This window comes from Tursiops truncatus, chromosome 4 (assembly GCF_011762595.2).
Source record: "Tursiops truncatus isolate mTurTru1 chromosome 4, mTurTru1.mat.Y, whole genome shotgun sequence".
In the NCBI taxonomy this organism is placed as follows: domain Eukaryota; kingdom Metazoa; phylum Chordata; class Mammalia; order Artiodactyla; family Delphinidae; genus Tursiops; species Tursiops truncatus.
Genome location: NC_047037.1, coordinates 88,333,022 through 88,353,626, shown reverse-complemented (window position 1 = coordinate 88,353,626; position 20,605 = coordinate 88,333,022). Strand labels below are relative to the sequence as shown.

The following is a 20,605-nucleotide window of genomic DNA, read 5'->3' as shown; positions in this document are numbered from 1 at the left end:
CCTCTTCACCTCTTCTCAAACCATATGAAGACTTCCAGTGACCTGACTCTCCCATTTTTTCTGACCTATTATCTATCTGCCAACAATACCACTGTTCATCTCCAACCACATGACTAACATAACAAGGAAAATCAAGCTCTCTCTACCATTTACACATAGTTCCTTGCTCTGCATTTTTTTTTTTTTTTTACATCTCTTATCCTACTCTCCAGTCTACAGTCTTAACTTCTTTATCTCTTTCTCCCTTTCAGTCCCTCCTGGGTTTTAGGACTAAGGCACTCTACTCTCCCCAGGCTATTCCTCACTTTAATCCTCAGTTCCCTCCAGACCCACTGTTAATGGCTTTTGGGTAAATACTTCCCTCTGCTCATATAAGATGGAGGCAGTTTGCACAGTGGTTAAGAATCTGAATAGCCCAGAAAATTAAAGTTATGGCAAACTCACTCATTTTTGTAATTCCCACAACCAATATCTACATCTCACTGCATCTGGCAACACAACAGCAAGCACCAGTTTTTAATAGAGTAGCCCTCACATTAAATAAAACCATCATAGACTATATTGTACAGTTATGTTGTTAATTTTCCTTTGAAATGTAAAATATTTTAAGCTTTTTTTTTTTTTGGTCAAAAGTGGTAACATCTTAACATACAAATACAAACCTTTTTGTAGTTGTAAGATTTAGCTTATAAATCGTTCAAATTGAAGTGAAAGATTACCAGGTCATTGTTAATGACTTAGTCTATTACGAATATGTGTATTTTTGTAAAGGAAAAGCACTTGTAGATATTTAATCAGTACTATATGTCTGTTTTGAAGAAATAAAATGCTGCTTAGAGATTCTCTTTAAATATTTTTTATTTTTGTGCTCAAATGTATTTTCTGTTGATCTATGGAATGTTCTGTACAAAGCTGTATGGTTGTACTGTTGGGCTAGACACTTGTGTTTTTTAAAATCTGTACTTAGCCAAATGTATCTGACCATATTAAAATATAGTATCTTTGTTATTAAAAATTTGATTGCAAAAAAGAAAAAAAGAATCTGAATAGCTCCACAATGACTACCTCTATAACTCAGAAAAATTACTGCGCTATGTTTCAGCATCATCATCTGTAAAAAGAGATTAATATTACTACTTACCTAAAAGAGTTCCTGAGGATTATATGATATAAAAACAATGATAAAAGCCAACACTGCTAGGTATTATCTGTGATGGTTACTTTTATGTGTCAATTTGATGGGGCCAAGGGGTGTCTGGATAGTTGGTCAAACATTATTGTGAGTGTATCTGTGAAGATGTTTTGGATGAGATTAACATTTGAGCTGGTAGAATGAGTAAAGCACACTGTCTTCCCTAATATGGGTGGGCCTCAAGAAATCAGTTGAAGGCCTGAATAGAGGGAAAAAAAAAAAGCTGACACTCTTGCAAGTAAGAAGAAACCTCTGACTGTCTTGAACTGAGACATCAGTTTTTTCCTGCCTTCAGACTAGAACTAAAACATCGGCTCTTCCTGGGTATTGAGCCTGTCAACATTCAGACTGGAACTACATCATCAGGTCTTCTGGTTCTCAGGCCTTAAGACTCAAACTGGAATTAAACCAATGGCTCTTCTAGGTCTTCAGCTTGCTGACTACAGATCTTGGGAGTTGTCAGCCTCCTTAATCATGTGAGCCAATTTCCTATAATTAATATCTATCTAAGTATCCATCCATCCGTCCATAAATCTATCTATCCTATTGGTTCTCTTTCTCTGGAGAACCCTAATACACTATCCCAAGCACTTAGTAAACTTTACATGTGTGAATTAATTGTATTTTCACAAAACTTCATGATGTAACTACAAATACTAACCTCATTTTATAAATAAGAAAACTGAGGCTTAGAGAAGTTAAGGAATTTACCCAGTTTCACACAGCTCTCAGGTACTGGAGATTGGATTCTGACAGTACCTTGCACATATCAAAAACACTGTCATTTTTAGCCAGTAATATTATCATCCAATAGGCTGTTGCATATAGTCATCAATTTCCTCAGCTATACCTTCTAAGCATCTGTCTGTCATTTGTGTTCCTCTTAAATCTCACTGCCATGCCTTTATTCAGACATTTACAGTTTCTCACCTGGATCCTGGATTATGCCAGTAGTCTCATCAGAGGTCTCACCCAACCTCTGCTCTAGCCCTCCTCCAAATCATCCTGCACTAAGCTGCCAGAGCAACCTTACTACAAGTGACATCTAACCAGTCAGGTCCTCTTTGGACCACCCCAGGCTCAAGGCTGGGGAGGTGTTCCCTTGGCCCTGTGTAAATAGCTACAGGGTGATATTTTGTTTGCTTGACCACCTTCCCCACTGAATGGCCGATTCCCTGCAGACAGTAGAGACACATAATAAGTGTTCAATGCTTCAATGATATCACTCTCCTTCTGAAAAACTTCTGGTGCCTCTCCATTGCTTATTAAAGTAAAAACTCCTTATCCTGGCATTCAAGGCCATTTAACATGTTTACTCAACCTAACAGTTTTGTCTTTTGTTATTTATTCATCATTCATTCAGTCAGTAGTCAATTACTAAGTACCTACTCTTATTTAACATAGTGTTAAGTATTAAAAATAGAAAAATGACTGTTTCTATTATCCACCACAAAAATATTAGCTGAAGTATACACCTGATATTAACACAGATTTCCAGCTACGTCTCTGCCCTTCAAAAGTCTACTTTAAACACCATGGCAAAGCTACCTCTGTCATGAAGCCTTGCTTTAATCTCCTCCTCTCCCCTTTCTTTGAACCCTCAAACAACTTTGGGCCTCTTTTACATCACTTACACTATTTTCACCTCTATTACAATTATTTTCATACTCATCTTAACCTTTCTCCTAGACCCTAATCTCCTTGGAAGCGAAAACCCTGTCTTACCCACCTTTGTCTTCCTCATGCCCTATCTTTTAACAGAACAACTTGCATATTAGGCTCTCACTAAAAGTTTGCTAATTGGAATGAAATTTAACACTCACCACACTGAATAATGAATGGGATGGCCATGGCCTGTCTTCTTTGATATTGAATAGAATCTGAAGATTTCTCCATGTCCTTATTATTCAGGTATCCAAGTTCATTCCAAAACAATGTTAGATTTCTATTACCTAAAAAAAAAGAAAGAAGAAAGCAGGCAAAGAATAATGAAAGAAAATAAAATCAGTAAGATAAAGATGATAAGCAAAGGGAAATTTGGATATAAACACATGTATATACAATACGATCTCGAACATGTAAAAACTAATACATATACAAAAATAAGTGATTAAAATATTTGACACTGGTTTCCTCTGGGTATGGGTGAAATTTGTCTTCTGCTTTACACTTTCTTACATTTTTCCAAACTATATGTAATAAATATGCAACATCTTTATAATAAAACTGAACACAATTGCAGTTATAAAAATAATACGCACTTTTATTGTTGCAATAAAATACATTGACACTTAAAACTTTTTTCTTAAATACTCCTAGGAGAGACTGCACTGATTAAACTTAAAAGCCACCCTTAAGACTATTGATACAAATATTTATCATCTTGTCTCACAGTCAGAGTTTTATTTTATCTCTGGTTCCCTTCTCTTCCAGTCTCTATTGTTTATGCCCTACCCTTGCCCTACATTCTAAACTTCCTCCTTGCTTAGAACAGTACTTGTCATGGAGGCCCATTCAGGAGTCCTCCTTAAGAGGCTGTATTCTTATCTGTTGATCCAGCAATTGCACTGCTAGGAATCTTCCCTACAAACATATAACACAATGGCCATATATATCATAGCACTGTTTGAATAGAAAACAAAAAAACAAAAAAAAATCCCTGGAAACAAGGTAAAAGTCCAGAATAGGGAACTGATAAATCCCATTTTCAAACAAGCGAACATTAGATAAACTTTAAAACACAGAGTTAGAGCTAAATATATTATTGCATCAAGATCTCCAAGACAGAGTTTTAATAATAATTTTTTTAAAAGATGTAAAACAGCAAACCTAGTATAATCAGCTTTTGTAATGTAAAAACAGAGCATATACGTATAAAATTTTGAAGGGCACACTTTTCTTTTCCTAAAAGGACACAAAAGAAAGTTTTAATAGTGGATACCATTGGAGAAAGGACAGAGGTAGAGAGGAAGGCAGGGGAAGGTACTTTCACTTTTCTTTTTTTACTTTCTGAACACTTTGAGTATTTTTACATGTGCATGTATTACTTTAAAAATACTTTTTTGAAAAAACGCGCCCACATTTACCGTTCTGTCCAATATGGTAACCAACTGGCCACATGTGGCTACTGAGCATTGAAATGTGGCAGATACAGAACATTTCATCAATGTACAAAGTTCAAAGAGTAATATTCTAAAATATATACCTTGGAAATAAAATATACGAAATAGGGCCAGCCTTACATCAACCTTAACAATTGACTGTGTAATCCAGGCAAAATACCAATAAACGTCTTTACACCTTCCTATACCTTTTTAAATTTAGGTTCAGAATGCTATGTGCCTTTAAGACCAGCAGGGAAGGAACTCAGTGTTCAAAAGGGGCTTTGCAATTGAGCTGGGCTGACAGCTACCCTCACAAATTCCTGGGTCTCTTACCTTGTTCCTTCACAAAATCCCTACCAGCTCTTGCCTCAGATTTCCCTTTGGATTCTGCTTCTTGGGCTTCTCTCAACTCAGACTTTTGGTTTTCTGCTCTTGGCTCAGCATTTGGTATTGGCCCAGCCCAGACTCCACTTTTTCGCTGCACACCAGATCCTGAAACACTCTTTAGTGTCTGGAGAGGGCTCGTGAGACCTTGTTCTCTGATTTCCACATGAACTACTCAGTTCTTATTATGTCAAGGCAGGAAGTGCTGTAGATTAAAGTCAGGTGACTTTGAGTGCTGTCTACCACAGATTTATTGTGTAATTGCGGGAAAGCCGTAAATTTTCTTATCCATAAAGTGAGTGTTAACAATAACTTGCCTTACATGGTTATCACTAAGAATAAATATGAAGGTGCATTAAAAACAGTAGTGCTGTGCAGAAATTTAAGTTACTGCTGTTCTGTATTTGTTCTCTCTCTAAATGTTACTTCCCCAAGAAGACCTCACCTTTGCAAACAAGGAACTGTGCTTTAACACTATGCATGCCCTCAACTCAGAGCTCAGCAACCTGCACCTAATAAGCCCTCAAAAAATCTTGCTGCCATTCTTGATAAAATAGCTCATTAATGTTTTGTTTGGATAAAACGGAAGCGAAATAGCATCTCTCCCTGAAAATATTGACTAATCACAGTTAACACAACCCAGCAAACTTATAAAACGAACATCAACTGTGAATCCCAAAATAAACATTTTAAGAGCGATAAAACTACTAGCATGTTAGAAACACAGACACATGCCTCTCAAGGGTGGGGTGATACCTGCTCTGTGGTCACACCACTCTTACAATGCTTACACGTTACATTTCAGTTCACTTTATGTCTATTTTCCCTCTAGAAAGTGAAATCCTTGAAGACAATGGCTATATTTAGGATCTTGCTTTCAGTAGCTGACACTCAGAGCTTAATGTTTACTTATAAGACTAAATAATACTAAAGAATTACTGGCTATCAAAGATATAAATGAGAACACTCAGTAGCCCAACATCTAATGACCAGGACTGATAGAAGATATTATACTATTCAAAGTAGATATCAGGACAAAGGAAATAAATAACCAGAGATATTCAATCTGGGAATCAGAAATTGCTTTTCCTAACTGCCAATGGAACTTTTTTTTCCTTCAGATAGCAGCTACTCCAATATGCATAATTTATAATATGTTATTAAAACAAATTTCCATGGAGTGGACCCTGAAGACTAGGTAGATGCTTCAGCAAGTGGATAAGTAAGTTGGCCAGACCAGAGAAACGGCAGTAGGAGGAAACATATCACACCAGTGTCTGTTTTCTTTCATGTGTTACTCAGTCTCTAGAGATTTATACAACTAACCTGAGAAAAAAATTCCTCCCATACAAGGGAACCCCCAAAAGTCTATCAGTGGATTTTTCAGCAGAAACCTTATAGATCAGGCAAGAGTGGGATAATATAATCAAAGTGCTGAAAGAAAAAAATAACCTGCCAACCATGAATACATTACCTGTATTGAAGCTATCCTTCAGAAATGAGGGAGAAATAAAGAATTTCCCAAACAAAAGCTGAGGGAGTTCATTACTAGACCTGCCTTACAAGAAATGCTAAAGGGAGTTCTTCAAGCTGAAATGAAAGGAAACTAATTAGTAACTTAAAAATGTTAAAATATAAAACTCACTGGTAAGGGTAAGTATATAGTCAAATTCAGAATACTCTAATTCTATAATGATGGTATATAAATCACTTAACTCTAGTATAAAGGTTAAAAGACAAAGTATTAAAACCATAGCTACAATATTTATTAATGAATACACAATATTAAAATATGTAAATTGTGAAATAAAGAACATAAAATGCTTGTGGGGGGAGGGAGTAAAACAGTTGAGTTTTATATGTGATAGAAGTTAAGTTGTTGTAAACTTAAAATTGACTGTTATAACTATAACATGTTTTATGTATGCCTCATAACCACAAAGCAAAAACCTATAGCAGATGTACAAAACATAAAGAGAAAGGATTCAAAGTATAATACTACAGAAAATTATCATATCACAAAGGAAGAGACCAAGAGAGGAAGAAAGAAACAAAGGAACTACAGAATAGCCAGAAAACAATTAATAAGATGGCAATAGTAAATCCTTATCTATCAATAATTACTTCAAATATAAGTGGATTAAATTCTCCAATCAAAAGATGTAAAGTGACTGAATAGATAAAAACCAAGACCCAACTACATGATGTCTATAAAAGACTCACATCAGTTTTAAGGCCACACATAGGCTCAAATTGAAGTGATGGAAAAAAGATACCATGCAAAATGGAAACCAAAAGAGAGCATGGGTAGCTATACTTATATCAGACAAAACATACTTTAAGTCAAAAACTGTAGGAAGAGAAAACGAAGGTTATTATTTAATGATAAAGAAGCTGATTCATCAAGAGGCTATTAATAATTGTAAATACATACACCCAACATCAGAGCACCTAAATACATTAAGCAAATATTAACAGATCTAAAGGGAGAAATAGACCACAATGCAATAATAGTAGGAGTCTGCATTACCCTTCTTTTAACAATGGATAGGTCATCCAGAGATAAAATTATAAGAAAAAATGGACTTGAACTATACATTAGATAAAATGGACCTAACAGACATACACACAATATTTCATCCAATAGCAACAAAATAAACATTCTTCTCAAATGCATATGCAATATTCTCCAGGATAGATCATATGTTAGGTCACAAAATAAATCTTAACAAATTTACAAGGATTGAATCATATCAAGTATCTTTTCTGACCATAATGAAACTAAAATAATCAACAAGAGGAAGAAAGCTGGAAAATTCACAAATAGGTGGAAATTAAATAATGGACTACTGAACAACCAAGGAGTCAAAGAGGAAATCAAAAGGGCAAAGGAAACAACCCATTTACCATCACATCAAAAAGAATAAAATATCTAGGAATAAATCTACCTAAGGAGGCAAAAGACTTATACTCTGAAAACTATAAGACACTGATGAAAGAAACTGAAGATGACACAAACAAATGGAAAGATATACCATGTTCTTGGATTGGAAGAATCAATATTGTTAAAATGACCATACTACCCAAGGCAACCTAAAGATTCCATACAGTCCCTATCAAATTACCAATGGGGTTTTTCATAGAACTAAACAAATAATTTAAAAATTTGTATAGAAATACAAAAGACCCTGAAGAGCCAAAGCAATCTTGAGAAAGAAGAACAGAGCTGGAGGAATCAGGTTGCCTGATTTCAGACTATACTACAAAGCTACAGTCATCAAAACAGTATGGCAGTGGAACAAAAACAGAAATAGAGATCAATGCAATAGAACAGAAAGCCCATAAATAAACCCATGCATAGCGATAAACACCTACATTAAGAAACAAGAAAGATCTCAAATAGCCTAATTTTATACCTCAAGGAGGTAGAAAAAGAACTAAGCCCAAGTTAGCAGAAGGAAAAAAAGAGCAAAGATCAGAACAGAAATAAATGAAATAGAGAACAGAAAACAATAGAAAAGATCAATGAAACTAAGAGCTGCTTTTTGAAAAGATAAACAAAAATGTTAAACTGTTAATAAGACTAGCTAAGAAAAACAGTGAAGACTCAAATAAAGTCAGAAATGAAAGAGGGGACATTACAGCTGATACAACAGAACTATCAATACAAAGGATCTTAAGAGACTGCTATGAACAATTATATGCCAACAAATTATATAACCAAGAAGAAATGGGTAAGTTCCTAGAAACATACAAACTACCAAGACTGAATCATGAAGAAATAGAAAATATGAACAGACCAAGAGTGAGTAAAAAGATTGAATCAGTAATCAAAAATCTCCCAGCATTTTTTGATTGGGTTTTTTTTTTTTGATATTGAACTGGATGAGCTGTTTGTATATTTTGGAGATTAATCCCTTGTTGGTTGCTTCATTTGCAAATATTTTCTCCCATTCTGAGGGTTGTCTTTTTGTTTTCTTTACGGTTTCCTTTTCTGTGCAAAAGCTTTTAAGTTTAATTAGATCTCATTTGTTTATTTTTGTTTTTATTTCCATTACTCTAGTTGGTGAATGAAAAAAGATCTTGCTGCTATTTCAAAGAGTGTTATGCCAAAGTTTTCCTCTAAGAGTTTTATAGGGCCTGGCCTTACATTTAGGTCTTTAATCCATTTTGAGTTTATTTTTGTGTATGGTGTTAAGGAGTGTTCTAATTTCATTCTTTTACATGTAGCTGTCCAGTTTTCCCAGCATCACTTATTGAAGAGACTGTCTTTTTCTCCATTATATATTCTTGCCACCTTTGTCATAGATTAGGTGACCATAGGTGCATGGGTTTATCTCTGGGCTTTCTATCCTGTTCCATTGATCTATATTTCTGTTTCTGTGCCAGTACCATACTGTTTTGATGACTGTAGCTTTGTAGTACAGTCTGAAGTCAGGAAGTCTGATTCCTCAGCTCCATTTTTCTTTCTCAAGATTGCTTTGGTTATTTGGGGTCTTTTGTGTTTCCGTACAAAAAATGGGCATAAGATCTAAATAGACATTTCTCCAAAGAAGACATACAGATGGCCAAATAGCACATGAAAAGATGCTCAACATCACTAATTATTAGAGAAATGCAAACCAAAACTACAATGAGGTATCACCTCACACCAGTCAGAATGGCCATCACCAAAAAATCTACCAACAGTAAACGCTGGAGAGGGTGTGGAGAAAAGGGAACACTGTTGATGGGAATGTAAATCCCCTCCTACACTGTTGTAAATCCCCTCCTACACTGTTGATGGGAATGTAAATTGGTGTAGCCACTATGGAGAACAGTATGGAGGTTCCTTAAAAAACTAAAAATAGAACCACCATATGACCTAGCAATTCTACTCCTGGGCATATACCCAGAGAAACCCATAATTTGAAAAGATACATGCACCCCAATGTTCATTGCAGCACTATTTACAGTAGCCAGGACATCTAAGCAACCTAAATGTCCACCAACAGAGGAATGGATAAAGAAGATGTGGTACATACATACAACGGAATATTACTTGCCATAAAAAAGAATGAAATAATGCCATTTACAGTAACATGGATGGACCTAGAGACTGTCATACTGAGTGAAGTAAGTCAGACACAGAAAGACAAACATCATATGATATCACTTATATGTGGAATCTAATAAAAAGGGTACAAATGAACTTATTTATAAAACAGAAGTAGAATCACAGATGTAGAAAACCAACTTATAGTTACCAGGGGATAAGGGGCAGGAGGGATAAATTGGGAGACTGGGATTGACATATACACACTACCATATATAAAATAGGTAACTAATAAGAACCTGCTGTATAGCACAGGGAACTCTACTCGATACTCTGTAATGGCTTATATGGGAAAAGAATCAAAAAAAAAAGTGGATATATGTATATGTATAACTGATTCACTTTGCTGTACACCTGAAACTAACACAACATTGTAAATCAACTATATGTCAATAAAACATTTTTTTAAAAATCTCCCAACAAATAAGAAGCCCAGGACCAGATGGCTTCAGTGGTGAATTTTATCAAACATTAAAGAAATGAATATGTATCCTTCTCTATCTCTTCTGAAAAACTGAAGAGGAGGACACCCTTCCAAACTCATTTTATGAGGTCTGTATCACCCTGATTCCAAAACCTGGTAAGGACATTATAAGGAAAGAAAAGTATAGGCTAATATCACTGGTGAACATAGATGCAAAAATCCTCAATGAAACAAAGCAAACCAAATTCAACAGAACAATAAAAGGATCATGCGGTATTTATCCCTGGATGCAAAAACAGTTCAACATACATAAATCAATAAATATGACACACTACATTAATGGAATGAAGACTAAAAATCATATGATCATCTCAATAGGTACAGAAAGAGCATTTGACAAAATTCAACACCACTTTATGATAAAAACTCTCAACAAATGAATTATAGAAACTATGTACCTCAACATAATGAAGGCCATAGACAACAAGCCCACAGCCAACATCATACTCAACAGTGAAAAGTTAAAGTTTTTCTTCAAGATCAGGAATAAGACAAGGATATCCAATTTTGCCACTTCTATTCAACATAGTACTGGAAGTCCTAACCAGAGCAATTAGTCATGGAAAAAGAAATAAAAGGCAACCAAATCAGAAAGGAAGAAGTTAAAATTTTCTCTGTTTGCAGATGACATAATAGTATATATGCAAAACCTAAAGACTCCACCAAAAAACTAAACAAGGAATTCAGTAAAGTTGCAAGATTCAAAATCAACATACAAAAATCAGTTGCATCTCTGTCACTAACAATGAACTATCTGACAGAGAAATTAAGAAAGCAATTTCATTTACAATAGTATCAAAAACAATAAAATACTTAGGATTAAATTTAACCACGGAGATGAAAGACTTACACACTGAAATGTATTGACTGACGAAAAACACTGAAGACATAAATAAATGGAAAGATATCCTGTGTTCTTTGATTGAGAGAATATTTGATTGACCAGTGGAATAGAATAGAAAGCCTAGAAATAAACCTACACATATATAGCCAACTAATCTCTGACAAGGGTGCCAAGAACATACATAAAGAACATTCTTTTCAATAAATGGTGGGAAAACTGGATATACTCACAAAAGAATGAAACTATTTTATACCACTCATAAATATTAACCCAAAATGAATTAAAGACTTAATTGTAAGACCTGAAACCATAAAGTTCCTAGAAGAAAACATACAAAAAGCTCTCCTTAACATTGGTCTGGGTGATGATTTTTTTTTGATATGATACTAAAAGCACAAGCAAAAAAAAAAAAAAAAGTGGGACTATATCAAACTGCAGTCTCTATATAGCAAATGAAACAATCAAAAAAATGAAAAGGTAACATACAGAAGGGGAGAAAATATCTGCAAGTAATTTATATGATAAGGGGTTAATACCTAAAATGTACAAAGAACTCACACAACTGAATAACAACAAAAAAACTCTTACTGAAAAATGGGCAAAAGACCTGAATAGACAGTTTTCCAAAAAAGACATACAAATGGCCAACAGGTACATGAAAAGGTACTCAACATCACGAATAATCAGGGAAGTGCAAATCAAAACCACAATAAGATATCACTTCATACCTGTTAGGATGGCTATTATCAAAAAGAGAAGATAAAACAAATGTTGGGGATGTGGAGAAAAGGGAAGCCTTGTGCACTGTTGGTGGGAATGTAAATTGGTATGAGCATTATGGAAAACAGTATGGAGTTTCCTCAAAAATTAAAAATATAACTATTATATGATCCAGAAACCCACTTCTGGGTATACATCTGAAGCAAATGGAATCGGTATCTTGAGAAGATATTTGCACTCCCATGTTCATTGCAACATTAGTCACTACAGGCAAGATATGGAAATATGGAAACCACCTAAGTGTCCAACGACGGTTGAATGGTTGAAGAAAATGGTGTGTGTGTCTGTGCACATGTGCGCTAGAGAGAGAATAAAATATTATTTAGCCAAAAATGTTGAAGATCCTGCCATTTGCTATAAGAATGAATGTGGAGGTCATTACTACTAAATGAAATAAGCCAGACAACAATATATGATATGACTTATATGTGGAATCTAAAGTTGAACTCATAAAAACAAAAAGTAGAATGGTGGTTGCTGGCAACTGTGGGCCAGAGGTAATGGGGAGAGGTTGGTCAAAGGGTACAAGCTTTCAGTTATAAACTCAGTAAGTTCTGAGGATCTAATGTACAGCATGGTGACTATAGTTAATAATACCATATTGCATTACCTGAAATTTGCTAAGAGGGTAGATCTTAAGCATTCTTACCCCCCACACATGCAACAAGGTAACTGTGTGACGTGACAGATGTTTTAATTAACTTGACTGTGGTAAATATTTCACAAATATTTCATGAATTGTCATGTTGTTCACTTTATAAACATACATGATTTTTTTTTGTCAATTATAGCCCAATAAACCTGGAAAAAAATTCTTGTCTATCCTAGTCTAGCAAGAAATAGTAAAATTAATAATAAAATTTATTAAACTAGGTTGGCCTTAACATATGAAGTGGTATACAATTATGGATATTTTTAATATATGGTTTTAATAAACTATTTTTTGTTAATGTGTATTAATGAAGGTTTTTAAATTGCCCTTTCATCAAGAAGAAAATTAAGAGCAAAAAAGTGAAATTTCAAAATATGAAAAAGTACTTGACTTTTAAAAATACATCTTAAATATTTCCACCCAATGGAGAATGTTATGTAGGTAACACAAAATTTATTAATTTCATAATTATATTATTTTAACAACCTCAAGGTATTCTGATTTTAAAATTTAGTTTACATTTATAAACAGGAAATATTTGTAATATTCAAAATTATAGAATACATACCTTGAGACTTTTGTTTGAATAATCAACAAGCTTGTTAAATTAATGGAATAATCAGGGATCAATGCACACAATTAAAGTCCTGATTTCTAGAATAAGTATCTGAGAAAAGCTGTGAAAATTTAATTTATTGCTATGTATGGAGTACTGTATTCAGAAGATTCCTAACATTTAAATTAATTTGATTAATTTTTCAGAAGCCTCTTAAAACCAGGGAAAAATAGTGGGAACTAGTGCAATAACTTACTAAAAAAATTGTCAAAAACCAGTAACTAAAAGAGCAGTTCACATAGATTTTGCCTCTTAAAAAGAGGAGAAATGTAACAGCCTCCTAGATGTCAGTTTCGTATCTATTCATAGAATGTATAATGACATTCAGGGAATCAGTTAGCCAAGTGGAGAAGTAATAAAATTCAGTAATAAACTACCAAAGCAAAGCTTTGATGTTTTCAATCAAAATAAGGAAACCTAAAACAGTTTATGAAATAAAAGCACCAGGAAAATCTTAAGATGGAGAAGGTATTTAAATGAGGTCCCTGCCTTCAGGTAGCTCTGCGTCTAAATAGATGATTATATTCGATTTTCAAAGATCTCAAATAGAAATTACACATCCATTCTCAGAGGACTGTTGATCATACCTCTTCCTCTGTTGAATATTGTCCTATTTGTCATTACCTTAGCTAAGCTAGACATGAGACTCTTGCTAAGCTGATTCATGGTGTGATCATTTATGGCATCTCTGGGTTAGGGACAGCAAACTGGTTTCAACTGATACGCCAACTCCCATCAGCTGGTAGTGAAGCCTGTACACTCTTGAGGCCAGCGGCCAATTATCAGGAAGAACTGCCATGATGGCTAGAGAATGTGTGGTGCATTTGAGATGAGAGAAGGCCTATATGATCACTTCCCAAAGAACTCTATTTAAATTGATGCGAGATGGGGGCTTCCCTGGTGGCACAGTGGCTGAGAGTCCGCCTGCCGATGCAGGGGACACGGGTTCGTGCCCCAGTCCAGGAGGATCCCACATGCTGCGGAGCAGCTGGGCCCGTGAGCCATGGCCACTGAGCCTGCGCGTCCGGAGCCTGTGCTCCGCAACGGGAGAGGCCACAACAGTGAGAGGCCCGCGTACCGCAAAAAAAATAAAAAACCAAAAAAATTGAGCCGAGATGAAACAAGGCAAGATGTCTTCAGTGGTGCTGAAGGTGCTTCCAGCGCCATTCTTTCTCTTGGCTCGTGGATGTGGCGGAGTGGGGTTGGGTCAGTCTCATGGTACAGTACAGTCAATGGCAGAAGTAGGTGGCAGCTGCAGTCAGAATACCTTACCTTCTCCACTCTACCGTGAACACAGCAGACTCCACAGACTCCAGGAATCTGCGGAGTTGGTCCAACTTCATAGTAAGGTCATTACTTCACCTGACAATGCCGCATCATTTTCGCTTGTTCCATATCAGCTGCTTCCCACTAGGATCTCCTTAAGCTGCAAAAATGATTTCAGAACCACCCCCTGCTCCCGACTTGAGAAAATACATGATGACAAAAATAAATAAATAAATCATGAATTTAATCATACTTTTGTGTGATTTTACATCTTACTACTCACAACTACATCTATACGTATTTGAAAAACTGTAGCACGTACATGTACAAGACATAATGCCATCTTAGACAATTACTGGTAGCCAGGGATTCAAGGACTCCAAGCCACCCTCTAAGGTCCCCTAGGGCTTCCTGCCTACCAGTTCAGAACCACATCATTCTGCACACTGGAGACTAGAAGGAAGATGGATGGAGGTCTCAGGGTACAAACTTTCAAAAACAAACCTCAGGAGACTTAGGTTTCTACTGGTTCTTTCCTTATAAAGGAACAATTTTACTTTCCCTTTTTAGGTTATACTTTTATTTCGTCATGTTCATAGCTTTCTTTAGATATACTCATTTTTTCTTATTCTTTCTAAAATGTGGAAATCAAAATTAGACATAATAACAGAAATATATTCATAAAACATTGTGTTATCATGGGCAATAGCCTAGTTAGTTACCTAAGTCTCCTCAATACCTGGATTAGCATAATTTTTCTTTCTACCAGGACTCTCTTTACCTTACTCAGACATACACAAAGCCCCCTAACTGACTTAATGGTCTCAAAAGTGTAAAGACTCTTTTTGCTGTTGTTAATACAACTTGTGTTTAATTCTGATTGCACTGTCTTAATATCAGAGTCATTAGATACAACTTACTCTTTCTTCTAAGGTACACATATACAGACTAATGAAGAGAGTTTTGAGGTCTTGCTTCTGGTATGGCAGAGAAAAATCAAAGTGTAAGAATCCAAGTGTATTTAATTCCAGACAAAAGAAGAAGGGCTGGCTTTTTCATATTTTATTTGCAATATAGGTGAGATCCTCTGAGATATTTTAGCAAGAAACTTCATTGTAGATGTGAAAAATGTCATTATCATGATAACAATACAAGTGCAGTCAGAAAGAAAAGGAAGCGTAAGTGCTGTCAATGGTGATAATTTCAATTACCAGGTGAAAGCAGTGTAAATGGATAAAATCTAAGAATGTGATCATTTTTAAAAAACAGAAATCTATCCACTGAACTCCTGAACCATCCTGCTGTTTGCTGGGAGCTGGCACAAAGTAACAATTTTAAACAGAATACATATTTATGCCATATAAATCAGTTAGGCAAATGTCTATAATTTTTTAAATATTTTAATTGTATCTCTAATTCCTCTCAAATCAAGCTTTCAGCCAACGTAATTTGTTTAGTCATATAGAGTTCTATTGTTTCTGCTCTCAAATAGTAAATTACCAACTAACATGGGTAACCAAATAGTAGATGAAAAAAGTTTTTCTTTACAGAAGTATTAGAGTTAATAATCAAAGAAAATACGAAAGAATTAGAATATAAGATTTTGGAAGTCTTAAGGGATCTGAGCTTTGATCATTAACTGTTAATATCATTAAAAGAGAGACAATCGAATGACTTATGGCTCCTGATAGAACACACTACCACCTCTGAAGCATCTTGATGAAACAGCAACAAAAAAACACATCTGAATTTGGTCAAGCTGCTAGATTCTACCAATTTACAGAGAAATAAACAGAATGGAAGAATCTGTTAAACTACACCCAGTAATTCAGTCAGCAAAATTTAAACCATGAAAACTATAAGACAACCAACTCAGTTTTTCCTACAAATAAATTCCCCCTGCCAAAAAAAAAAAAAAAAAAGAGAGAGTGAGCAGTAAAGAGAAATATGAGGATGGGGTAGAGGGGCTATGAATTATAATAGAAAATAATTCGAAATATAAAAGATAGGCAGGATATTTTTATGATATTAAGTATTGGGCTTCTCTGGTGGTACAGTGGTTAAGAATCCGCCTTCCAATGCAGGGGACAAGGGTTCAAGCTCTGGTCCGGGAAGATCCTGCATGCCGCGGAGCAACTAAGCCCATGCACCACAACTACTGAGCCTGCACTCTAGAGCCCGCAAGCCACAACTACTGAGCCCGTGAGCCACAACTACTGAGCCCATGCACCACAAGTAGAGCTTGTGGTGTCACACACCTAGAGCCTGTACTCCGCAACAAGAAAAGCCACTGCAATGAGAAGCCCACACACTGCCACAAAGAGTAGCCCCCGCTCGCTGCAAGTAGAGAACGCCCGTGCACAGCAACAAAGACCCAACGCAGCCAAAAATAAATAAAATTAATTAAAAAGTTCTTCCATGTTAAAAAAAAATATATACACACACACACACACACACACACACACACACACGGATATAATTATAAAGTGTCTGGAATGTCCTTCATAACCCAGTTGTGGGGGAGTAGGTGGGAGCATGTATAAAACCAGTTTGCCCAGAAGTTGATAACTTTTGAGGTTGGATGAAGGGTTTACGGATTTCATTTTCCTTAAATCTGTCTAATTTTGCAATTTCCCATATATATTAGTTTACTAAGGCTGCCATAACAAAACACCACAGACTGGGTGGCTTAAACAACAGAGATTTATTTCCTCACAGCTCTAGAGGCTCAAAGCCCAAGATCAACGTGTTGGCAGGTTGGTTTCCTGTGAGGCCTCTCTCCACCTTCTCACTGTGTCCTCACATATTCTTTTCTCTGTGCACACCCATCCTTGGTGTCTCTTCATGTGTCCACATTTCCTCTTCGTATAAGGACACCAGTGACATTGGATAGGGCCCAGCCTAACTGCCTCATTTAAAATTAATCACCCCTTTAAAGGTCCTATCTCCAAACACAATCACATTCTGGGGGTTTCTGGGAGTTAGGACTAAAACATATGAATTCAGGTGAGGCACAATTCAGCCCATACCACCATAATAAAAATGTTTTTAAATAAAAGATAAAACACAATATTTTAAAAATAGAATAAATACATAAAATCCGTAACTTCAAAAACTGAATTTAAAAAAATGACTTGCTTCTCAACCTACACCTTCAAATAAACTTGTCTCAAGCCTCATCTTTTAATACTTACACAGGCCTCCTCACTCAACGTGTGTATCCCTAGTAGAATGTTGTGTTTCACTTTTCTTGAAGTGCCTTCCTGAGATCTCAGAGACTTAAGAATATAATAAGAGAAACAAAATTTTGTTGTGAGCAGCTAGCTACATCTAGCTACCGGACTGTTACGGGCTGAACATCTGTGTCCCTCCTAAATTCCTATGTTGATGCCTAACTCCCAAGGTGATGGTATTTGGAGGTGGGGCCTTTGGGAAGTAATGAGGTCACTAGGGGGAGCCATCATGAATGGGATTGGTGCCCTTATAAGAATAGGGCAGAGAGCTCACTCACTCTTTTTCCACCATGGGAGGATACAACAAGATGTCAGCAGCCTGCAAACTGGAAGAAGGGCTCTCACCAGAACCCAACCGTGCTGGCACCCTGATCTTGGACTTCCAGCCTCCAAAGCTATGAGAAATAAATTTACGTTGCTCATAAACTGGTCAGTCTATGGTATCTTGCTATAGCAGCCCAAGCTAAGGCATAGAGAGTTATCTATTTTTAAAAGAATTTTTCATCTAACAAATATTATCCCTTACTTTCAAAATTACACAAACTGAAAAATTAATATGGTTAATTGTCCTCACCCAGTGTCCCAATTCTACCTCATTGGAGGTCATCGGTGGAGGGCCAAGTGCTTGATTTCTGTATCCAGTGCAACAGGATTTAAATAAAATCAGAGAGAAAATACTGGCCAAACCTAACATATCAGGAAGAATAGCACATTAGGTAAAAGTCACCATTAGATTCCAAAAATGGTCCTGACAACATGAAAAAAATGAGCCTAATAAGGTGATAACATTTAATAGGAATAAATGTAGGATTCTACACTAGGGTCCAAAAACACTTACTGGAAAAATATAAAAGAAGTATGGCTTAACAAGAACACACATTAAACATTTTATTAAGAACTTTAATTGGTAATAAAGATACTGAGGGTCAATAATGTGCTTACTCAGAATATATTAGGCTATAGCAACAGAATTACAACTTAAAGAGATGATGATCCCATTTTATTCAAGTTTTCATCTGAACCTTTTGTTTCCAGGTAATAGACTTCACAAAAAATAATGTGAAAATGGTGAATATATTTAATGCCTTGTCAAATAAAGAATAACAACAGAACTTGGAAATGTTAGGATAATATAAGACTGAAGAGAGACAGAAAACTTCAAATAGAGGGCTGTCATTTGAAAAGGCTTTAGACCTATCTTTCCTGGCCCCAAGGGGGAGAACGAAGTTACCCTTGCTAACTCCTCCTTGAGGCCTTCTCTGGCCTCTAAACTGTGAGCTCCTGATCACTGGCTCCCACTTCTTCTCTGTTGGGCACCAATCCCATTTCTAATTGTGAAATTGCGTTAGCCCTGCTAGACTGTAAATTCCCAGAAAGGGTGGACCACATCTGATGTGTTGGTCCTATAACACTCCATGCCTGGCACAGACGAATGAGTAAAAGAACATATGAGAAACAGATTTGACATTAGCATGAAAATGTATTTTCTAACACAATTGTGCAAAGATTCATGGGCTGCCTCAAGAAGTAGCGATTTTTCTTTCATGGAAAACCCTTGTTCAGGCTTAAAGTGGCTTCCACTTGCCTAGGGCAGAGGTGCGTGAGGTAGAGGGGAATTAAAGCATGGGGTGGGAGGTAGTGACTCAATTAAATGATTTTTAACCTTCTTACCAACCTGAAGCCCTATGATTTGAGTGTTGCTAGGCAAGACTGTGCTTATTACATCATAGATTTCATTTTAGCACGTCAGCTATATTCTGATCCGTTTCGGAAAATTTTAGTAATACACTTCTACGTAATCGCTGCTGTTCGAACTCAAATTTCATTTGATATTTCCCTCTATCTTCTTCTTCTCCTTCTCTCCCTATTCCAAAAAGCTGCTGATTAATATTTCCATTTTACTGTAGGATGCATAAAGTTTCAGAAAACATAGTAGCAGACAGTGAGGTGAGGACAGACTCAGAGACAAGAAAAACACTTCTGAGACTCTTAGCATGAACTGGGCCAAAAGTAAATGCAGATTTGACAAATGACACAAAAGTCATTACCTCTCCATTCCCCTTTCTGCTGATTCGATTTTTACAAGGGCCCAATTTTCCACAGAAACTGATCAGACTTGCGGCAAATACAAAGGCTGCATCTTTTATTTATAAGGCAAAAAATCTACCCAAATACTTTTCATTAAAATGCGTGTCCTGGAATACTAGCTTTCAGAGTATTAGTCAAGCATTACATAACTTTGCTTACTCCTGTGGGAATTAATAAGCAAAGACCTTGAAGGTCAATCTCCTCAGCACAGTTCCTGAGTCTACCAGTCCTGACCTTGATCACTTGATTCAGTTTGATAATGATGTCTGGGGATGAAATCGTGAGATACGTGAGCAAATGCACATGCTCACTGTCCTTTCTCCACTCTCTGCTTTCCTTCTAGAGGAACATCTTTTGTGAGAGTATCCTCTAGCCCTAAATCAATTCATAGACAATTACGGAATTAGGAAATCAACATGTTATTAACCACCAATAATTACAATACAAATATAACTTACTAATCTTGAATCTTATTACATCTACTGAGAACGTTTTGAAAAAGTTAGGTAGATAAGATAGAAATAGGAAGTTACATACAGGGGGGAAGGCTGGCACGTCACACCCTGGAGTTGAGAGTACAAAGTTGGGAGGCTACCCACACTCCACACAAAGGAGCTTCCAGAGAAAATATGAGGATGGGGGAAGTGACATAATTTTCAAATGCTCAGCGTTTTCTTTTTGAACCATGTCATGCTAGCATTTAAAGACCACCAAGTAGATCATTGATTTATACCACCTCACCCTGTATATTCCTATGTGTTCTACAGCTTTAAGCACAGCCAGCCAAATAATGTAGTCATTCCTACATTTAGTATAACTTCAAACATGTCTCTGAGAAAAAAAAAACCACGTGAAAAAGTATGCCTA

The 20,605-nt window shown here is 36.0% G+C and overlaps 1 protein-coding gene across 4 annotated transcripts in view; it reads right to left on the bottom strand.

The window, feature by feature from the left end:
* The window catches only part of MORC1 (MORC family CW-type zinc finger 1), a 360,669-nt gene that overhangs the window by 80,062 nt on the left and 260,002 nt on the right, over window positions 1-20,605 (bottom strand). For all 4 annotated transcript variants that reach the window (XM_073804253.1, XM_033855850.2, XM_073804254.1 and 1 more), the window contains one exon: window positions 3,016-3,144. In XM_073804253.1, coding sequence (XP_073660354.1) covers window positions 3,016-3,144 — 129 coding nt within the window. The remainder of the gene's footprint in view (window positions 1-3,015; window positions 3,145-20,605) is intronic.